This window comes from Amblyomma americanum, chromosome 7, assembly GCF_052857255.1.
Source record: "Amblyomma americanum isolate KBUSLIRL-KWMA chromosome 7, ASM5285725v1, whole genome shotgun sequence".
In the NCBI taxonomy this organism is placed as follows: domain Eukaryota; kingdom Metazoa; phylum Arthropoda; class Arachnida; order Ixodida; family Ixodidae; genus Amblyomma; species Amblyomma americanum.
Window position 1 is genome coordinate 44750818 of NC_135503.1, and position 20373 is coordinate 44771190.

Consider the following 20373-nt stretch of genomic DNA (forward strand, 5'->3'; position numbering starts at 1 on the left):
GGGTACTGTGTTCTAATCACAAAGATACGGTTGCCAACGAGAATGGAGCTTTTACAAGGTAGAAAATACCCCCCCCCCCCCCCCAAAAAAAAAAAAACACACGTGTCGTTATTACTGGCCGATTTCGTAAGTATTACACGTGCGTCGACACAGATTTTCGGGTGGAAATCCCAGAGGCTATGCTACGCAACCAGTCACTTCAAAACGATGGCAATCCGTCGTTTGCTGCTGGGCAAAATGTCAACATACCCAGAGAGAGCCGAAGAATAAATTTTTACTAAGAACAATAATTGAACGAATTTGTCCCCAGTGTCTCTTTAAGGTGAGGCCGCCTTCTTTTCTTTTATATTTTCCTATAAGAAACAATACCACCACCGTCATCTGCAACGTAGTTTCGGTTTTGGCTTTGTTAGCCGAAGGGTGGCTATGAGGGGGACATAGCAAACTGTAAAAACATCGAGAGTCAAGAGCCTTTCACACAGTGCAGACAACAACAAAATTTTATTTTGAGCGGTTCGTATTTACATTTGAGTGCGCTTGTTAAAAGTCTCGACTTTCTAAGCCAGGCAGTGAAATGGAAAGAGCGCGTTAAGTTCCCACTGACATGGACACCTCTGAAGACGTCTCGCGTACAGAGGGAAACGCGCCTCAAAAATGAGAGTGAGGAGGAATGACCCGCAAAGAAAAGAAGCCACCTTGTCGCCAGCACAAAGACTGCTTCGCGCTAGCATGGTCTCGGGAAGACGCCGCTGAAGCTAATAACTAAGAGAGGCATGCGTGCGACCCTAGCGGCGGTTGCGAGAGGTGAGGCTGCGCCGCGACGATCTTATCGCAGCCAAACCCCTGAAAGCCGCCGCCGGCCGGGTCCTCGGTGAAAGCACGCGTGTCCCAAGAATGCTTGCGCACTCGCTTGACTCGAAATGGACGAAGCCGAACACCACTTCGATAACGCGGACGCCCGCGCGCTTCCTCATTGACAAAAAAAAAAGATAAAGAGACAACAAAGAAAACCGGAGAAATCTTTCCTCTAAGAGCCGCTGGCTGGCTCATAGGATCCTTACGTTGACACGTCGCGGCCTGGTTCAGTCAGAAATATGTACGTGAGGAGATGGTGGGAGGGATTGGGATACGTTTCGCTGATGAAGGGCTGCAGGCGTTCGTTTTATTCGAAGTGGTGCTCACGAAGTGTATACCCGTCGAGAGACTCTGTCTCTGCAGTGCACATAAGCTCGTCGCGTTTCGCGAAACATCTTTCTAGCGTCGTGTCAAGACACTCAGTTGACCCAAGACGCCGTCAAATTATCATTCACTGTACAAAGTCTTCATGCGTTGTTACTGGCCCTCACGTCCCCTCGCCCATGAAAACAGCACACTTGCCGAGGGGCGTTGACTGTGTGCTGTGCCGTCCACATGCGCGACATTTAGAAACCTGGCGGACATGACTTTCAGTGGCTGTCCAGCGTCGTATATTCTAACCCCAAGCATTAGCAGCCAGTTGAGTCAGCACCTACCGTGAAGGGCAAATGATTCATCGAAGCTCGTTTAATGCGTTTCTTGCGAGCATTTAGAGTTCTAGCGAAGGCAAAGCACTCGGCGTGCAATTGTAATCCAATGCGAACTTTTTTACGGGGGGATGTGCTAGTGAAGGTTCGGGTTCTTAAGTGATTGGGTGGGAGGGAGATGGCGACACTTATGGGAAGAACCTTTCCGTTGCCTCTGCATGCGACGGCACGATGAGCGACCTTTTCAGGTCGACGATCAGGTCAAGTGTGACGGGTTTTGGAACTAGAGCCCCGCGCGTGTAAGGACTTTTGGGATGGTTTGTGTGGACAACAGCCGCCCCGCAGCCGTGTTCGGACTACGGTCGTGTGCTGACTGTACCGCGAGCAGCCGTCGCATTACAGGGGTGCCACTTCTCATGCCATACAGTAGCCGGGCAATAAGTTGCTCCCTTTTGCTTCCTTAAGAAAACTGACAAGTACTCGTGGCCTAGTCATTTCATCATGAGGTCTACATCGTAAGTAGGGCGCGCACTGCGACTGTGGAGAGTTAACGGTCGCCTGATGTTGACTGTCGCGCTCTCTTGAGGCGTGAGCGCACCGCGGTCTGTATTCGTCGTCATCACCCCCTGCTCTCTGTAGACCTCCCATCAAGACAGGCGCTGATGTTGCCACGTGCTCGCATGGACGGCCACGCGTACGACCGAAGTCCGAACACTGCGGGGGCACCAGGGCGGCTGCACTCCTACGGACGCGTTGGCTGCGGCTACGACTTCCAGTCCTTGCTCGCGTACTGTGGCGGCGGACTCTTGACCTCGTACACTTCGTCCTCGCCCGAGTGCTGCGGAGGCCCGTGGTGGTGGTGGTTGTGGTGGCTCGCGTGCGAGTGGTGGTACTCGGGCTCGTCGTGGCCGTGGTCAACGTGCACCAGCTTGGGCTTGTGGTGTAACCGTAGGTGGCGCAGGGGAGATCCCTTCCCCAGGTGCAGCGTGATCCCGATGCGCGGCATCTTTGGCAGGATCAGCGGTAGCACCTTGGGCTTTATCAGCGGTATCGGGATTGGCAGTGGCAGTGGCAGAGGAATCGGTACCAGAAATTTGCTGCGCACGTACGAAAAGAAGAACCCCAGATTAGTACATCCACAACCGTATTCGTGTTGCTCCCAAGCGTCGAAAGCGTGAGCTGATGACTCTATAAATACTGAGAAGACGGACAAGTACATAAAGTGAACACAACTTGTCCATCGTCAGCCAGCGCAGCTTTTCGCAGAATGATTTCCAACCGACTCTCTTAGCAACGTACCTTTCTCTATAAATACATATTTTCTATCAGTTGTTTGCTAGAAGGTACCCCTTTCTGAGGATATCTCTTCTGAGTTCTTGGCATAAACGAGACAGCCATTGTTGTCTACTCTCTTGGCAACAACACACGGCTACGAGGCTTCAGTTGAAACCTTGTAACACCTGGAATTCATGTTTGAAAAAAAAAAATGGAGAGGCGTTTCGTATGGAGCTAAACTTTTGCTCCTGCCTTGACAATTTAGCATTGTATAGCCTTTTAAGCACTTGCGCATGCAGATTGCGGCGCGTATACAGTTCGTTGCCTAAACGAGCTGGCTGGGAAGCACACAGATTGACCACACCACACGCTGACGCCGTTAAGGAGGAATCAAGACAACGCAAGTCGAACTGCCATCCTGCAGGACACTGGCTCGTCGCAACGCATTGCTGCATATTTAATGCGCAGATGTAATAATTGTAATTATATTTTGCACGCACTGCAGGCAAAATACTCGTGGCTCGAAATCTCAAAACAACATCACAGTTGGAAACGGGGCAGATTTAGCTCAGCACACTGAGCGAATCAGTGAGCCGTATTAACGATATTATTATTGGCACGCGAATAATTCGTCTTATTCGAAATTATCCTGTTTCTCATCAAGCCATCCTCTGCGCGCTAAGGCTCAATGTCACGCATGTATAGAAGCTGCATAGAGGACAAAGGAACCGATGAAATAAACTGTATCTCAGATAAACATGAAATAAACTATCTGTATAGGCTGGCAACACAAACACGAACAAGTCTCGGGATGCTCACATTGAGTAAAACTGTGGCCCTTTTTGTTGCGCATTTTGTGCAAACAAAAGCGTGACTATTTTAGATGCGTTCGTCACTGCCACGGTTGAAGGGTAGCAAGTGGTAAACTGAGGGGTGTGGCTCGTAATATTTGTCTACTTCGCATTTAGCGCTTCTAGAGCCTCTAAAGCAACCGACACGAAACGCACGTTTGATACGCCGTGAGTTCTTTAAACCGACCCGAACTGTACGTGCACAACGTGCATGTACCGTGAACGTGACATGCCTCATACGTTTAAGGCAGCCGCTGTGGACAAACAGCACTGCTTACAGAGTAACACAAACAGGAACACAGAGGACTGTAAACACAAGGGTATACCGAGGAGACATTTGCATACACATATACACAGACATGGACAGTGTTGCGGTAGTGAGCTGGTCATTTCCTCCGGAACCTTTCGCGAGCCGCTGCATCTCTGGCGAGGGCCTAGCTTTGGGGATCTTTGGGGATCTTTCCTGGCCCGCCGCGGTGGCTCAGTGGTTAGGGCGCTCGACTACTGATCCGGAGTTCCCGGGTTCGAACCCGACCGCGGCGGCTGCGTTTTTATGGAGGAAAAACGCTAAGGCGCCCGTGTGCTGTGCGATTTCAGTGCACGTTAAAGATCCCCAGGTGGTCGAAATTATTCCGGAGCCCTCCACTACGACACCTCCTTCTTCCTTTCTTCTTTCACTCCCTCCCTTATCCCTTTCCTAACGGCGCGGTTCAGGTGTCCAACGATATATGAGACAGATACTGCGCCATTTCCTTTCACCAAAAAACCAATTATTATTATTATTTCCTGGGTGCTGACGTCATCGGCACCTTGGCATGCCACGCGCTGACAAGTTGTGAATTTGCTGATCTCCGGCATATCGAGACGCTTCGAATCGCTGGTTTGTCTGCTGTACCTGTGTCAGTGCTGTCACCTTTTATTCAGGCGTGACTCGTTTTATGCATGCGTAAGTATGGAGCTCAACAGCACGAGTGCGACCGACGAGAAGCTCAGAAAGACAAGGCATTCGTAGTGTTCGTGCTTTGATTATAAATTATACTCCCGCGGGGTAACTTCCGTCTGACAAGCATCGCAGATAGACAGAAGGGAAGTCGCTCCTGATGTCTGCCGCTGTCTCTATACGAGTGGCCTAGCATAGGCAGGTTAGACATTAGTCCATTAGTGCATGCAGGGCTGGTCGTCAGGGATGGCTAACATAGATAGATTGACAGACACAGAGAGGAGTCATTCGTGGCTCCTGCCTCTGCGGTTAATCAGCAGCTCATCCGGATGGCTTCCATCTCAGGTCTCAGCGGAGGTAATTTAATAGAGCCTGCGGAGGAATTCACCACACATCAGAACAAATGACAGACATCGACACAGACACAACCCGCTCCGCAGGCATAGACACAGACACAGGCCGCTCCGTGCTTCTGATGCCGCCTCCGGGGGCAGCACGGCTCGGAGCGTACCCTCGCACACGCACACACACAGACGCTCACGGGGATGGCCTCCATCTCGGGAGTCACCGGAATCGGCGGCAGTGTCGGGAACACTGGCAACGTCGGCATCGCCGGCGGCGTGGTCGCCCTCCTGGGCGGCGGCGACGTCGTGGTCGTGGGCTCCGGGGGCCTCGGCTCGTCCATCATCATCACCACTGTGGGCTGTGAGGCGGCCGTCGACGTCTTCGCCGGCGTCGGCGAAAAGTGTCTCAGGATGGCCTCGAAATTGATGAGCTGGCCTACCAGGCCCTTGATGACGTCTACATTGACAAACTGTAGCAGCTTCTTCAAGTGCTGGTGCGGGTCGCTGCGTGTCACAAGACAATCGGCAACACGCCGACGGCTCCGGTTCGCTCTCGGCTTCTGCATGCGGTTGGCTCGCAGTCTCGAATGTGCCACGCAGAGGCATGCTCCTGCCATGCAGCGCGCTGTCTTCGCGACGAGTGGGGCAGCGGAAGCAGTTCATGCACCGCTGACGCGAGTTGCCTTCAGTCGCGTACAGCTCGGGCGCACTTTTCATTCATTCATTCATTCATTCATCCATGCAGGCCAGCTTCGTTTTGGGACAGAAGCTGCACAGCTTCGTCGGTCATTGTTCTTCCACGTAAACATGGTTGCTGTTCGTGTTTATGCGAAGGAACGGAAGATAGCGTGAAAATTTTAAAGTATCGAGTGGTAGAGTATGTCTGCCTGTTGGACAGCTCTCTTTCCTTTAGTGTTGCATCTTTTTTTTAACGTGCAGAAGATGACAGTCGAATTCTGCGTTTCTTGCATTGTGTTGTCCGGATGTGTCCGTGTTGTCTACACAGTGCATGTCGTTTAAGGAAGTGTTGACAAAGTTTACGATGCGCCTGTATCTGTAGAGCCTTTGCTCGACGTTCCCAAACATACTGAAACCTTGTAGTCGGACCACTGGTGCATTATTGTGTCTGGTTGCTTAAGAGACCGCGAAACGACGGTGTAGTACCCTGGCTGTTTTAATGTAGTTACACCACCTGTCACTCTGAAATTAACTCTTCGATCTTGTGGCTTAAACGATGCATAGTCACGGGGATGCCCTGTCTGTGTGTGAGAAGAACATTGCGTAGCATGGTGCATGCTGCAGGCTTAGATGTTTGCACGCTGTCATCGCCGAGCAAGCCTTTTGGATAGCCACGCAAGCTTATAAACAGGCTTAGGTCACACCATGCCATGCGTATAGCAAACAGTGAAATATTCCACTCAGCCATGGGCACGGACAGTGCATTCTTGCAATTTTGTTGTTGCTGTTTAATCTTAGTGCGAAGGTACAGTCTTTGTCAAACGTATGCAGCCCAAGGGGTCTGCTTCTGAGCCATGCAGCGCGGCTCCTCTTCAATACTAAGGGACCTTAACCTCACGAAGGAAGACCTTACGCCTTCAACCCTCTCAAGCTTAGGGCTGTCAAATGTGCTTAAGAGCCCCGCTGCATGGCTTGGAAGCAAATCCCTTGGGCAGTATATTTTTGACAAAGGCTGTATGTATATCCATGTTCTGGCTTAGTGGCTGCAACTTCGATGAACATGCCGTCAAATGCGGGATGCTTGTCGCGTGCACGGGCTGCTATTCTACGAGCGAATATGCCATGCTCAGACTATAGCGCTTTGGTAACAAGTGTGCTTTATGCAAACGCCAACGTCTGTGGCTACTTTTCTGGAAGCCTCGCTACAGACGTCCGTTCTAAGAGAATTTGCAAAGCATATCGGTTTACCGTTCGAAAACCTGCAGTGTTCGCTGATGCAGCTCTTTGTGTGAGCGAACTTAAAACTTTGTAAGTTGACGGTGAGGCAGTGTAGAAAAGAAATTAACGGATAAACGTTAATTAGAATTTTTTGTTCTTTCCGTTCTTCAAACGTCGCAATGGATGGACTCTGACGCTGAAAGAGTTCACTTACTGTCGATGTTTAGAGAAACTATATTTTTTACTTCGCCGCATTAGCGTACTCGGTTTGCTTCACACAACAAAACAAAGAGTAGCTGAAAAAAAAAGATATATTATTTGACGTTAAACGTGGTGTTCGGCAGATAAGAACTAAGATGAACTTCGAACAACTTTATCTTTTCGCACAGACGTCGACCGCTGCATTGAAGTCACGGCTTCATACTACGCCATAGTCTGAACGCTTCTCCACAGGGTCCCCGCCTCGCAGTTGATGCATGACCGCGTGCACGGCACGTCCAGGTGCCACATGCACCGATAGGTGGCTTCGCGTAGCCACTGCAGGCAGGCGCATGCGCTGTACTCACTGTTTAGGCAGCTTCTTGAAGATGACCAGGGGCAGGATGAGAGCGCCCCCTGCGGGCCGTGCTTGCGTCGCCAGCAGAGCCAGCACAGCGAACACGCACAGGCTTAGCAATGTGGAGGGCCGCATGGTGCGCTGCAGTTCTTCTCACGAGGCTCCCTCCCTGCGTGAGAAAACAAACATTTGTAGAGCCGACTGAAACTTAGCTCTGGACAGTCAGGCCTTCTGTGAGCGTGTTCATTTTGCAATCGCTGTTTTGTTTTTTGTTAATTCCTTCAGTGTGCAGAAGTTTTGATGTGTTGCGACTCCTCAGACCCGGGAGCACATGTTGGTTTGCAACCATCGACGTCGTCTTTGTGGGCTGCACATCTTTTCTATCTCTACATTGTATTTTATTTTCCCTCCCTCTTATTTTCCCTCCAACTTCAAGCATATGATTGCACGTTCAGTCGCTTTGCGTCGTCACAGGGGTTCCTCCTGATTGCGCGAGGACCGCGCACACTTTCACGCATCTGTTGACAAAATGTTTTGAAGTTTTGGGGCAGCACCGACTCGGCTTTGTGCGTGGCGATGCCAGTGCTGAATTAAAAAGGACGTATGATTAATTTATACCCTGGAGGTTGCTCCCTTATGTGCTTGAGCGCCGTGGTGTGTACGTTTTCTGTGCATATATATGTGTCATTTTTCGTAATTTTCATCTAGAGCAGCATTTTAGGCAAATAACAGGTCCAACGTTTCGAGCGACATTAAAGATTGTCCGCTTCTTTTGACGAGGAGCGTCGGGGTATTGAGCAAGATCATCGCGAAGGCGAAGGCCTAATTTTTTTGGCACCGAGAAGCTAACTCCGGAATGATTAGTGTTCAACAAGGATGACGATGACAGTGTCGACAGAAGAGGGGTCGGAATTTGAACGGTTGATAAACACTGCACTATGGACTGTTAAACAACCTGAGTCACATCAACGCTGTCGTAGTTAGTGGCTGTCTTTGTACGGTTCAGGTATGGGCTTACGTACGCAAGCATTACAGCCACACTCCTCGTCTTGACGTCGCGTTAACCCGTCAAAATTTTCTTACCTCTTCACACGGCTCCCTAATGCGACCATACATGGTGGTTTATGGCTTATTATCTGACAGGCCTGTCAGCAGATCGGAAATCAAGCCATACCACAGGTTCCAAAGCTTCCGTCGAGATGGCGCCACTGACCAGCGGTTTCAGTTCCCTCGATAGCGGAGTGGCATGTAGCGAAGCGCGCTTCGCGTTCCCCTACGACGTCACAAGTCAAGGCGAGGACTTCGGAAACTTGCTTAGAAGCTTCATGCTTAACTGTCCCATTTCATTTTCAGCTTCCCGTTAACGTGAAGGGCGTTAGCGATGGCCCAGGCAAACTACTGCCCACTTTAGTCAACTGATTCATGTAATCTCACGAGATGGTTCAACCCAATGCAAAAAAAAAAATTAAATATTTACGCACTTTTCGCGCTCGCGGTCGCTTGCGGAGTAGCCACGAGCTGTACTGAGTGATCAACAACGAGAGAGGTAGAGGCATGGGACACACACAGACACACTAACGCAACAACGAGAGAGGTAGAGGCATGGGACACACACAGACACACTAACGCTCTTTCCATCGTCGTTACCGTCTTCGTCGTCCTGCTGTGCATCTCATTACAAAGAATCCGTATGTACACACACAAACACGTGTACATCCGTATGTGCTCCTACATACACTTATACAACTATGTGTGCACAGACGTATACATAGTACACGTACTTATATCAGCACTTGCACCAGTAGCGATCGTCCCGAGATCGTCGCTGGTTAGCTAGCAACTCTGGCTGTCCCGTAGCATCAAAGGTCAATACCTCGCCCGGCAGGACAGCCCGGTGGCGACGCGTATATATAGACCGAACTCCGTGGCCGGCTTCTACCCTCGCCCTCTCCCTGCACTTCTTTCCTTTTCACCTCGAGCCGTATCGCCAAACTGCGTTCGCCTGGACCGGGAACTCTCGACTTACTTTCCCACCCAACCTCCCGACCGCGACGCCAACCGAACGCGCGGCGATCCGTAGAGAGGTAGCGAGACGTTTCAGAATGGAAGCGAGAGGCAAGTGTCGAGGTACGGGGGGAGCTAGTGGTGGTGGTGTATCCTTTCCGTGTGTGGCTTTCTTCGTTACGCTTAAATAAAAAAGTAAAACAAAGCTTTCGCGAATTTCTTGCTGCTTTCGTCGTACGAGGCGTATATAACGCCACCGCGTGACGCGGCTGGCCGCACGCACCCAGTGTTTAATGCATCGTATTTTTTTCTTGCCAGCTCTCAGAACGAGCAACTTACGTGCCTTGAATACGCGTCATGTCTCGAGCGAAACAGAAAGAATAAAAAAATGACTGATGAACGTACAGAAGAAGAAAGAAGAAGCGGCTGTCTGGCTACCCCTTCCTCTTTTTCTTCTTCTTCCGCTTAACAGTCAAGGCAGCAGCAGCAGCATCGCCAGGAGTAGCAGAACGCTCGAACTTGGCTTAGCCGCGTCGGCGGTCCCGCTATAGCCGGCGCTTCGGGAAGCCGGGTAGGAGCAGCGCCGTGTCTTCAGGAGATTTAAGAGCTGACTGACTGTCCGTGTTAAGTCTTCTAGAGAACAGCAGCGGGGGTGCGAGAAAGCGGAGAGAAACAGAAGGAATAAAAGCGGCGAAAGAAGAAAAAAAGATGTTCGGTCGCGAAGACAGAGGGAAAGGTGTTCGGTCGCGATCGGGAGCCTCAGAAACTGGGCGCCCATTTAACGTGTGACCGCTCTTCAAAGAGAGCGAGAGAGAGAGAGAGAACCAGCCAGGCAGCGAGGCGCTCTCGGTAAGGCGAGAATAGTAGCAAGGCGCCCTGGTTCTGAGTCGTCTCCCCCTCCTGTTTGCTCGCTCGCTTGCTCGCCGACGTTTCGAGACGAAGAGCTTTTCCTGGTGGTCGTCGACTAGCTTCCGAGGCTGGCGAAGAAAAGGATGAGGGGCTGCTGGTGGAAAGGCCACTCGCGTCCGCGCGTGCTCGTAGTTCCGCGGTCATCTCTGGACGCGATGTCTCGCGCGTTTGCCGTTCTTTCGCTTGTTCGTTCGTCTATTCGTTCGTTCGTTTGTTTGCTTGTTCGTTCGTTCGTCCTGGCGTTCTCCGTCAGTGAGTTGACAGCGCGTGCCGAACCTCGTTATGCGTGCCCGCAGGAAGAGTGATGTTCGCTGCGCGCTCTTTGGCTTGCGTTGGTCTGACTACTATACTCTGCAGCTTATAGACGCGGAAGATGGGGCAAGGCCAAAGAAGGCCATTCCGAATGTGTGCGTAGTACATGTCCGTTGCTTGCTCGGCGAGTAAAGGGAGGGAACGAAAAAAGAATCCTTTCGCTTTTTAAGAAGCGCCGGAGAAAGGGTCGGTATGCGTCGTCGAAACGTTGCTTCGCGATGAAGCTTCTGGAGTTTGTGCGAGCGGTTTGGTCCGCCAAGAAAAGTAGGCGTCTCGCCAAATTGTGCCTCAATTTGTAGCCGTTTATTCCTCCTCCTTCCTTCCACTTTCTTTAGAGGGCAGAAGAAAGAAGGACGGAAGGAATGGAATAAGATCAAATAATCAAACCTTCCTTTTTGTTGTGTCTGATCATTTTCGGTTCCATGAGAGTTTTGAATCCCCTATTCTGCTTTCGCAGAAGTAACAATAAGAGCAGCTACAATAATATATTTTGTGGCCTGCATCCGCTTAGCGTATTAACGGCGGCCTTAGAAGTGGGGAGCGTTTGAAGCAGTTACTAGTTGAATCTCGTTATAATGAAGTTGAAGGGGCCCGACGATTACTTCGTTATGGCCGTAGCTTCGTTATATCCCATGTTGACAGAACTTACAAGGGAATCGTCATTCCCTCTTTGTATCCATTAATTCGTTATAAACCGTTTAGTTATAAAGAGGTTCCACTGTATATATTTTTTTTTGTTTCAAACCCTTAGCTACGATTGTATTTACGGTACGTTTCTCCTTTTTATATCCTTCCTTCCTTTTCTCCCAGTGCAGGCCAGTCAGCCGACATATTGTTCTGATTAACCTTTCCACATACACTCTCGCTCTATACGCGCCGAGCAACAGTGTGGGCTAGAGGCGCGCCGAATGCTGTGCTCTTGATTAATCTCGATCGCCTGGAGTTCCTTACCGTCAAGTCACTTGAATTAAAAGTTAATACACGGCCTTTTCACAGTTCGCTTGCTTCGAAAAACGGTGCCACTGCGATCGAGCCCGAGAACTCAGGAGCCGAACACCGTAACCACTGAGCCAAAGCGGTGGGTGTTCTAAGCGGTTCAGGATCTTACCCGTGCGTTCACCGGTAACGGGCCCCGTGTGGATTCAAGCGTAGAGACGGCTAAATTTGCCCGCGGAAGCCGCTGCTTCACTGCAGCAGTAAGCATCTGCAGCGAGGGTAATGAAAGTCAGGTACGCCATGGTTGTGTATATACCGGTTGTGTATATACTGTTGCGTGTATATGCGGAACCGCGCGCCCGAGCACGGTTCCGTGCTTCAGCGAACTTCGCGTAGCACTGAAAGCGAAACATTGAGAGCGCCCAGTCTGCTTTTTGCTTCCAGTAAAGAGGGTTCGTGTAGCAAACAAAGTTAAAAAAAAGTCAGAATTGAAAATAAGGGTTCTTTCTAGGAAGCTTGGGGATTTCACCGCCCCGCAAGCAAAGCGCAAATTGCAGTTCCGTCACACGCACACACTCACAGTCTGTCTGCCCTGGCGCATATATTCATGACGCCATCACGGAACGTTATGAAAAAAAAAAAAAAGCCGGAAACTTTGCCTCGCGTAAAACCTGTCAGGCACGCACTGGAAGCAGCGGTGTTCCTTTCTGTTTGGTCAAGCTTGTCGTCGCCAGAATCCGTATAAGCCGCGCACCCCGTCCGTTCATTTCTAGAACTGACATCCGTCAGCGGTGCGGTGGGCCTTGGATTTCCTGGATTTTGCGAGGAGCAGAAATAAGACTGGGAACAGAAATAGGCATCGGAGGAGGAGGAAGAGCGATCTTTGCATTTTGCCGCTAGGGGACTACGTACCTGGAATAGCGGCACCGTAGCCGCCAGTGATGGCCGTGATGGGCGTGGCCCTGAGCGTTGATTTTCCTCTTCCTGAAAAAGAAGAGGGAGACGCGCATCTCGTAGATCCCACGCATGTGTGTGCTTTGTCGCTTGACGAAGCACAGCTGTGCATACACTGCGCGAGACAATGGATAGATGAGCGGGGAGATTTGACGAGCTCTGGTCTCTGTCTAGGGGGCTTTATCGCCAGGCGTGGGGTGTGCAACAATGACAGGATCCGGAGGCGACATCTCGCTCGCTGCATTGTTAGCGTTGTCGCCAAATAAAGGGAGGGTGAAAGCGCAGAAACGGCTGTGAGAAGTGCTTCGGACGCTGCTTTGGCGGAGCAGCGAATGTTCGTCGTCTGATGTCTAAATTAGGCGGAATATGGAACGGGCGTGGTGACCGACTTGGGAAAGTGATTGACTTAGCTGAAACCGGCTCGAAGGCAACCGTGCTGCGTGACTGCATTGTCGTGTTCTAGGTTTTTTGGTCCACACGCAAGAATATCACTTGATGATAGTTGGAGAACCAATGAAGGAAACAAAAAAAAAGATCTAGAAGAAAACATATGTTACTTTGTTTTTCTACGTGAAATACATTAACGCGCGAACTGATTTAGATCGCCTGCAAGCTAATGTATATGTTAGTATCTTATGTCGCGTTACGACACTTACAAGCGGAAATTTGTATGTCTGCTCGTGCTTTGAATGTAAATGCTGTTGCGAGCTTTTATCTTGAACTTTTTTTGCAGCTTTTGGTGATCGTTTTTTAGCTGCCTTGAGAACACTATAGCTACTTACTGTAATATGTAGATAGGCCTTGAGCGGACTTATCATCAGGTGTAGGAAAGAATAAAGTGAGAGGAAAGATATGGACGGTATCAGTTACGCAAGACATTGGTTACCGCTCAGAGATCACTAATGTTTTTGCTTATACAGAAACTTCCCTATCTCTGCTTTCTGGTGCAGCCCATATGATATGATATGATGCAGCCCATATGAGCATTAGAGTCGCGTATTCCCTTGTCATCGCACTCCTGGAAGAATTGAACCGAAAACAATAAGTAACTTGTTTTGTCTGTTTACCTTGTATGTAACTACTTGCTTTGGTTTCTGTGATATTATTTCATTACCAGACTACTCTACTCCGTAAGATCCTCAACAGCCCAATGGTTTTGAAGAGAATATACTTTATACTCTAGAAAAACAACAGATGAAGTGTGGAATTCATCGATAAGTTATGATTGTTGTAAAATTCATAATGGGTTGAATTCATCGATAAATCGGCTCCTGGTGTGAAATTCATGAAGTGTTTAATCCACTGACAGAGCGATCATGAACTTATCGATCGGTTAACACGTAGACAGACAGACTGGTCGTTTGATTCTGGTACAGATTCACTTAACCCTTAGAATTGGCTGGAATTGAATTATTGAGTGATTCATCGTTTGAATTTTATGTCATGCTGGTAAATTAGTTATGTCTCGCACTTTTATCGCGGTGTGCACTCTGAGTCGTGCTTACCTGCCTCGAGGTATTCGCAGAAACGATGCGCACATCGGTTCTTGCCACGGCTGTCGGGTTGCCTGGGAACTGCCGCAATCTCAACTAGCAGATTTCCGTATCCGAATCTTATCGTGCTCAAGTAGAGCTAGCAGTGTTACTAGTAGAAACGATGCAGCGGTGATTGGTATTTGAATGCCATTGAATCTATGGTGGATTGTATTGTATCGATGAGGGACCGTTAGTGGATCAGTGGAATATGTAAGAGGATCGCTTGCGAATCAGTTCGGAAAATCTTTCTTTACAACAAAAGCACGACAAAGCGCTAAAAATTTGAGATGAGCGTGCAGCTGGACCAGTATGTATACGCTGCAGTAAAACGGGTAATGAATTGAGCCCTGTTACATTTTTTTTTTGCTTGTGGGCTAGCCGTCAACTGCAGGAGAAGGAAAGGAACATAACATGGCTAAGGGACCTCTGCTGTTGGTCTTCAACAGCTGCAGATTTTACCCCGTCTTTCATACTGGTATTCTCGCTATTGGTTTTGCAGTCGGCCAATTGAGTATGGGTCGCTTATAGTCTGTCGTCACTCGCTTCGCCGGAAGTTCTGTCACTCGGCCTTCAACTCCGCCCCTCCGCTCTCTTCCTACCACCTTCAAATCTCCCCCCCCCCCTTTTTTTTTCTTACGGGAGGTAAAGAAGCACGAACATTCGGCAGAAATTTCTCAAGAAAGGTGGTGCCAACACTTGTCGCTGACACCGTGTCTGAATGCTTCACTTAACTGTACGCGCGCGAATTTTCCGCGTATAGGCGGCCTGCGCAGTGACCTTTTGCGCAATTCACCTCCTGACCTCTCTCACCCTACGGCAGCGAGCCGCTGACTTCAGTGCCCTTGCTCTGCTGCTTTCCCTCCGCCCATTACTCTGCGGCCGCCTAGAAAGAGGCCCTGTCCCTGGCTTGCTTGGAACGGATTCGCGGCCACGTTTATATGTCGTCATGAATGCGGCTATTTGCCAGCCATTCCACGATCGTACGCTGCTGTTGCTGAGCAACTTGGAACGCGGTTTTAGGGGGTAGGCACCCTGCCTGCTATTAGGCTTGGGACTGCAGGACTTTTATGTGGCGAAAAATCCGACGCGTTTAACGGCTCTCAGCCTCTGTCCAGCAATTCCCTGCCTCTATATATATGATAACGAGCAGACCTTGCGGAAATTGAATTAATTCATTCATGAATCGCCTGAGTACGAATACTGGTTCCTCAGTTTTAAGTTGCTGATTTAGCGTTTAACCAGGTTGGCAAAATGGTAATCTGAAGGCAGTCATTCGTGACTGCTGCAGATTTAGTGAGTCTGAGCGACGTACTAGTGCGCACGAAATATGAACTGTCCTTAGTGGCCGGAAAAAGTAAATAAGAGGAAAAAAAGGAAGTCTAAGCGGGGTAAAGATGAACAGAGCTCCTTCGGTGCTTGATTGTCGCATGTGCGCTATGTAAGCAAGAGTTATTTGACTCGGAAGTTTTCGCACACCAGCTGTGATAAAGCAAGAACTTCATCGAAATCGCAGGCATTGCGAATGGATTTCAGTCATTGGTGGTGTGGGAAAATAAACCTTTTTTTGGCGAAGCGCCCGTCATTTCTCGCCATCACAGTGACGTCTCCGCTGACTATTGGCACACGGCTTCTAAATGTCACAGGCTTACTCAAGCCGTGTTCCTAAAGTCACAACCAGTGTCATATGTCGTAATCATGGACGATGAGAGAACAGTCCATGAGCTTTAAGAACCTTTACTGTGAGGCATTAGTTTTTAGGTATGTCATGATTCTCAGAGCCATTACAGAGGCAGCTGCCGTTTTAATGTGCTGATAAAAACCTATCTAATCATATGCTATTGCCTAAATTTGCAAGCACGTTTCGACGTTCCTAGCTTTTATTCCTGAAAGCAATTTGTATGTGTAAAAAGGAAAGTCACTTTTTCCCAAGGATGGAACGTGGTCCTTTCCGGGCTGATTTTCTTTTAAACATAAACAGCACTAGCGCCTTGAACTCAACTGGTCGTGCATAAGAAAATCTGCTCGTGGTGTGCCGTCATATAGGCCGAATGGCTGGTTGAATCATCTTTTAATTCAGCTTTTGTTTTGTTTGTTTCTATCACAAGTTGTAGACGGATGTTTATGAAGGTTTTTATCCCATAACTCCTACTGGTTCTATACACGTTTTCTACTACTACTACTACTACTACTACTACTACTACTACTACTACTACTACTACTACTACTACTACTGCTACTATCACAATGCCGCGGCGGTCGAATTTCGATGGAGGCGAATTTCTAGAGGCTCGTGTACTGTGCGATGTCAGTGCACGTTGAAGAACCCCAGGTGGTCGAAATTTCCGGAGCCCTTCACTACGGCGTCCCTCATAGCCTCAGTCGCTTTGAGACGTTAAACACATGTAAACAAAACCATATAAACCAAACTATCACAAGGCTCTACCGTGACCGTCACGTGACTCTAATTTATAAAACCAGCCTTAGAACTACAATAACACTTCTGTTGGGCCTAGTTCGTGCATGGTGATACAGAAGAACGATGTGCGCATACTATTCGACGAACCACATACACGGGAGAAACACAAGTACTGGCGCAACTGGCCAAGCATTAGAACTAGTACGCTGCCGGGACCTTGGATATATGGGTCTCTAACAACGCCTACAGTCTGATAATGTTCTCTACTTCTTTGCTGTAATCGACCACAATAAACTTCCATAAATGGGACCGAAACGGGGAGTGAGCATAGAGAAGAAAAAAAAAACTCGTTTTCGGTGAAATTTTCACTGTGCCGTCCAAACGAGGACGCGCTGCGGTTCGCAGAAGCCACGCCCATGCAGGAAACGCGCCAGCTAATCTAGGAGCCGGGAAAAAAGAGAATTAGTGCGCGTCTATCGGTCTGCGGCCCGTCGCCGGTGCGGTGGCCCAGTGGGACGGATTTCGGAATCGCGCTCGGTGGACCAAGCGCTGGCTGCCCGCGCCGCAAATTCGCCTTTCTTTTCGCAACGTGAGCAGAAACTGGGCTTTTCTTATCCCCCTTCCTCCCACCTCCCCACCCCACACACATAGACACACTAACTCCTAAGCACCGCTAAGAATGAGCGAGCGCCCCCCGAAATACTCTCGGCGGAAATGAAAACTTTGGAATTTTTTAAACGCCCGGAAGTGAAACTCCAAAACTCGGAAACGCTGGGGTTAAAGGCTGCCGGTGCTAAGCTTAGTACGCACAGCGCGGAGCTCTCTGGATCTGGAGGAGGTTGCTTCGCGGTCAGCTGGCCTCATTGAAACACATGAACGCACCGATAACAAGGAAGGCAGGCCAGTTTCCTCATCGCTGTCTGGGACGTGCGCGTCTTTTAGTCCGCTATAGCACGGTGGCTATATGTGTTTTTCCCTGGTTATACGTCCAATACTACTACGAAAGAAAGATATCGCAATTCGACATTGGAAGGGTTTGGATCCCATAGTTGTTTCCGTCACGACTTTGCTCAGTCGCTTCCTCAGTTGCTCCCGACGAAGCCAAGCTTTATATGCAGCTAGTATTTCTTTTTTGAAGGAACCATCAGAAGGTTGCTAATATCAGCACAGGTCATTTGCGGAGCAGTGCCACTACAAATGTTACTTATTTGACGGACGTCAGCATACTATCGCCTGCGTTCGCCTTTGCTTTCTGGGTAATATGCTTTGACTTCTGGTCGCACAGATTTATGGATTCGCCTATACCTGGGTGTCCTTCTTCAGCATCGGTTAGCAAGCAGTCTTTAGAACGTTGCCTCTGAAGAAGCATGATGCGCTTCAACTCTTGTTGAGATTATCGTATCGAAAATGTCACTCCCAGATTCGTTTTATAAAAAAAAATTAAAATAAAGAAAGCCCGGAAAAAGCTGCTGCTATTGCCGTCATATCCTCGATGTCCGAACGCCATAGAACGCCTAAACGTAAAGGTCTGCACTTGCTCAAGGGTAGGCCACGTCGCTGGATGACGTATTTCTGTACGCCCTAGGCCGTTCGGGCTGGATATGACCTCGTTGGAGCGAGCTCCTTATCACGCCGTATCAAATTGCACAGAGCTTGTTAATCAGGTCATCTCCTTTGCGAGAACGCATGGCCTTCCGTTCATGCGCTGCGCACGACAACACTTCTCCGCAGGTCGGCCACGAAGGCGCGAGAGTGCGGCCTCGACATTGAACTACTCGCTTTCATTCGGAGCTCGAGGGCGTCTGGCAGGGCCTCGGCGCAGTACCCTCGCGCATTCAACGTAACAAAGCGTGGATATGTATATAAAAAAAGTCTGTGTGTTATGGCTGCCTTAACTGCGGCTCCTCTGGAAGACCGAATCCGTCTAGCGCAACGTGTCTCGAGGCCTAATTTCCAAGATCCGTGGCGAGCGGGAGGAAAGTACGAAGCAGGGCGGCCTACCTGGACTAGGAGGACAAAAAGGGACGACCGGTCTTCTCCGCTGAGTACGGGAACCGGCGTGGTTTCGAAACGAGCACGCCCGAAGAACGTATCGCGCCGAAGGCAGAACCGGCGCACTTTCGTCGCACACAGTTGCGTATAACCGGCAGGGCAGGAGGGGGGTGAGGAACAGTGATCCGGACGGATGAAGAAGAGTGTCCACCGCGTGATGAAGACGACGGCGACGACTTGGGGTGACGACGCGAGATGCGCGTCGTTGACTGATTGCGAGAAGGGGGCGTCCGTCCCGGCGCTGCTTGAGGTCCAGCGGGCTGCGGCGTCGGCTGAGATTCGGCCGGTCCCAAGGGCGGCGTGCTTTCTTCAGCCGTTCTCCCCCTTGCCCGCGTGGCCCCGTTTGGCCCAGTTTGGGGGCGACGCGAGAGTTTTTTCCCCCTTGGGCACCCATCGCGATGGGGAAAAATAGAAACAAAGAAAGCCAAAGCGGTGCAGAAACAAAGCGTCTGGCGCGTGACTCCTGCGCCGGATTCCGTGTACCCGCTCTTGCCTTCGTCCCCTCCGCTGTGCACCCTCCCTACCACCGTCCTCTGCCGTCGCCTCCGCTTTCTCCGCTCTCTTCCCAGGAAAACCACCGCTTGACGCCGCCGGTCCGGGGTGTCTGTCGTCCGCGTAGCGTGTGACTCGGGGGTTTTTCCTGGCAGCGACTCTTGACTACCGGGGTCCAGTGCGGACCGCGGTCCAGGACACATCTGTCTTTCAGGGTTGATCTGAGAGGCTCTGTTGGTTGCCGTGCCTCGTGTAAGACACCCACCACTACCACGTGTATCTCCTGGGCGTGCGCGTTACGAAAAAAGAGGCCCAGTTTCGTCTTCAGCGCGCGGGAGATAGTAGTCGGCGGCGGCCCGGCTGGTGGCTCCGATGAGCGCGCGTTCGCTGGCCCCCCTATACGCTGTGCTTACTCCTCAGGAAAGTCGTCCTCTTCGTCGGCGGCGCCCCAGCGTGAACTAGCTGCCGCCAGTGCACGCTGGAGATAGCGCACGTGCATGCTGCTTGGACGACCACACGGCTCGCCTGTTGCCAGTGGTTCCCCTCCAGGCAGCCCCTACGGGAAGTTCTATAACGGCGCTATCGGAGCGGAGTTCCCTGGCCTTTTCAGTCGGGCCACGTGCCCTCTTTTGTATATGCGGCGAGTGTGCGTGCCGTGGACCGTTGCAGAGGTTGTCACCCTGCCGCGGACGCTGTCGCGCAAAGCCCCGCACATGCGTTTACCGGGCTTCGGTTACGTGGTTTGTAGTCCTCCGTGTGCGGAGAGCACGTATACTGCGAGCAAAGCGTGGCTGCGGCGCATTGCATCGACTTCGCCACTGTTATGTAGGATTATTCAAGATAGCTAACGACTGCGCCGTTAAGTTGTTTATGTCGAAGAAAATTGACCTCTATTTCGAAAAAGCCACGCGTTTCGTAAAACTGTCAGCACTCCACAAGCAAGTATACACTCAGTTTGCCTACACACTAAACAATTTCTCACCCTTTAGGGTGTAAATCAGCTGTCCCCAGACGAACACTCTTTTCCAGTTGTTCGGTGCTAAAAAAGGGTGCAGAGATCAGCACCCTTAAGGAAGGGTGCACTCAACGATACTTTACAGGATGTAATGGTTGCACCCTCATTAAAGGGTACTATTTTTCCATAACACCTCTACGAAGGCATGTTTGAAGGGTGCTCGACATTGATCCACCCATGAAGCAAAAGCCTTGGCCTGATGCGCGCCCTCTAAACTTTCATGCTTTGCACCCTTCCTGAAGGGTGCTGATCTCTGCACCCTTTTTAACCCCAAAAGGGTATTCGTCTGGGGGCAGCTGATTTGCACCCTTAAGGGTGAGAATTTGTTTAGTGTGTAGGGTGTTCAGATTCGACGCGAAATTTCTTCACTCGGCACTGACATCG

The 20373-nt window shown here is 50.2% G+C and overlaps 2 protein-coding genes across 4 annotated transcripts in view; one reads left to right on the forward strand and one right to left on the reverse strand.

Annotated features, from left to right (window-relative positions):
- Positions 1-20373, forward strand: part of LOC144099003 (rho GTPase-activating protein 18-like) — a 201440-nt gene that overhangs the window by 153956 nt on the left and 27111 nt on the right. The window lies entirely within an intron of this gene.
- On the reverse strand, positions 421-18875 carry LOC144097083 (uncharacterized). Of its 3 annotated transcripts, XM_077629871.1 has the most exons (5): positions 18432-18874; positions 12438-12509; positions 7375-7533; positions 5110-5416; positions 2291-2599 (listed from the first exon to the last, which is right to left on the reverse strand). In XM_077629871.1, exons 3-5 carry the CDS (start codon positions 7497-7499, stop codon positions 2417-2419), a joined length of 615 nt encoding a protein of 204 aa, XP_077485997.1. In that variant the 5' UTR covers positions 7500-7533; positions 12438-12509; positions 18432-18874; the 3' UTR covers positions 2291-2416. The 3 variants fall into 3 exon arrangements, with proteins under 3 accessions (XP_077485999.1, XP_077485997.1, XP_077485998.1); XM_077629872.1 differs by lacking the exon at positions 12438-12509 and having other exon boundaries at positions 18432-18875; XM_077629873.1 differs by lacking the exons at positions 5110-5416; positions 18432-18874 and having other exon boundaries at positions 421-2599; positions 12438-12590.

Coding starts and splice junctions, on each gene's coding strand:
- LOC144097083 (XM_077629872.1), bottom strand. CDS start 7,499: ATGCGGCCCTCCACATTGCTAAGCCTGTGCGTGTTCGCTGTGCTGGCT. Junction 5,417..7,374: donor TTCAAGAAGCTGCCTAAACA/GTGAGTACAGCG, acceptor TGTGACACGCAG/CGACCCGCACCAGCACTTGA. Junction 2,600..5,109: donor CCGAGATGGAGGCCATCCCC/GTGAGCGTCTGT, acceptor GTACGTGCGCAG/CAAATTTCTGGTACCGATTC.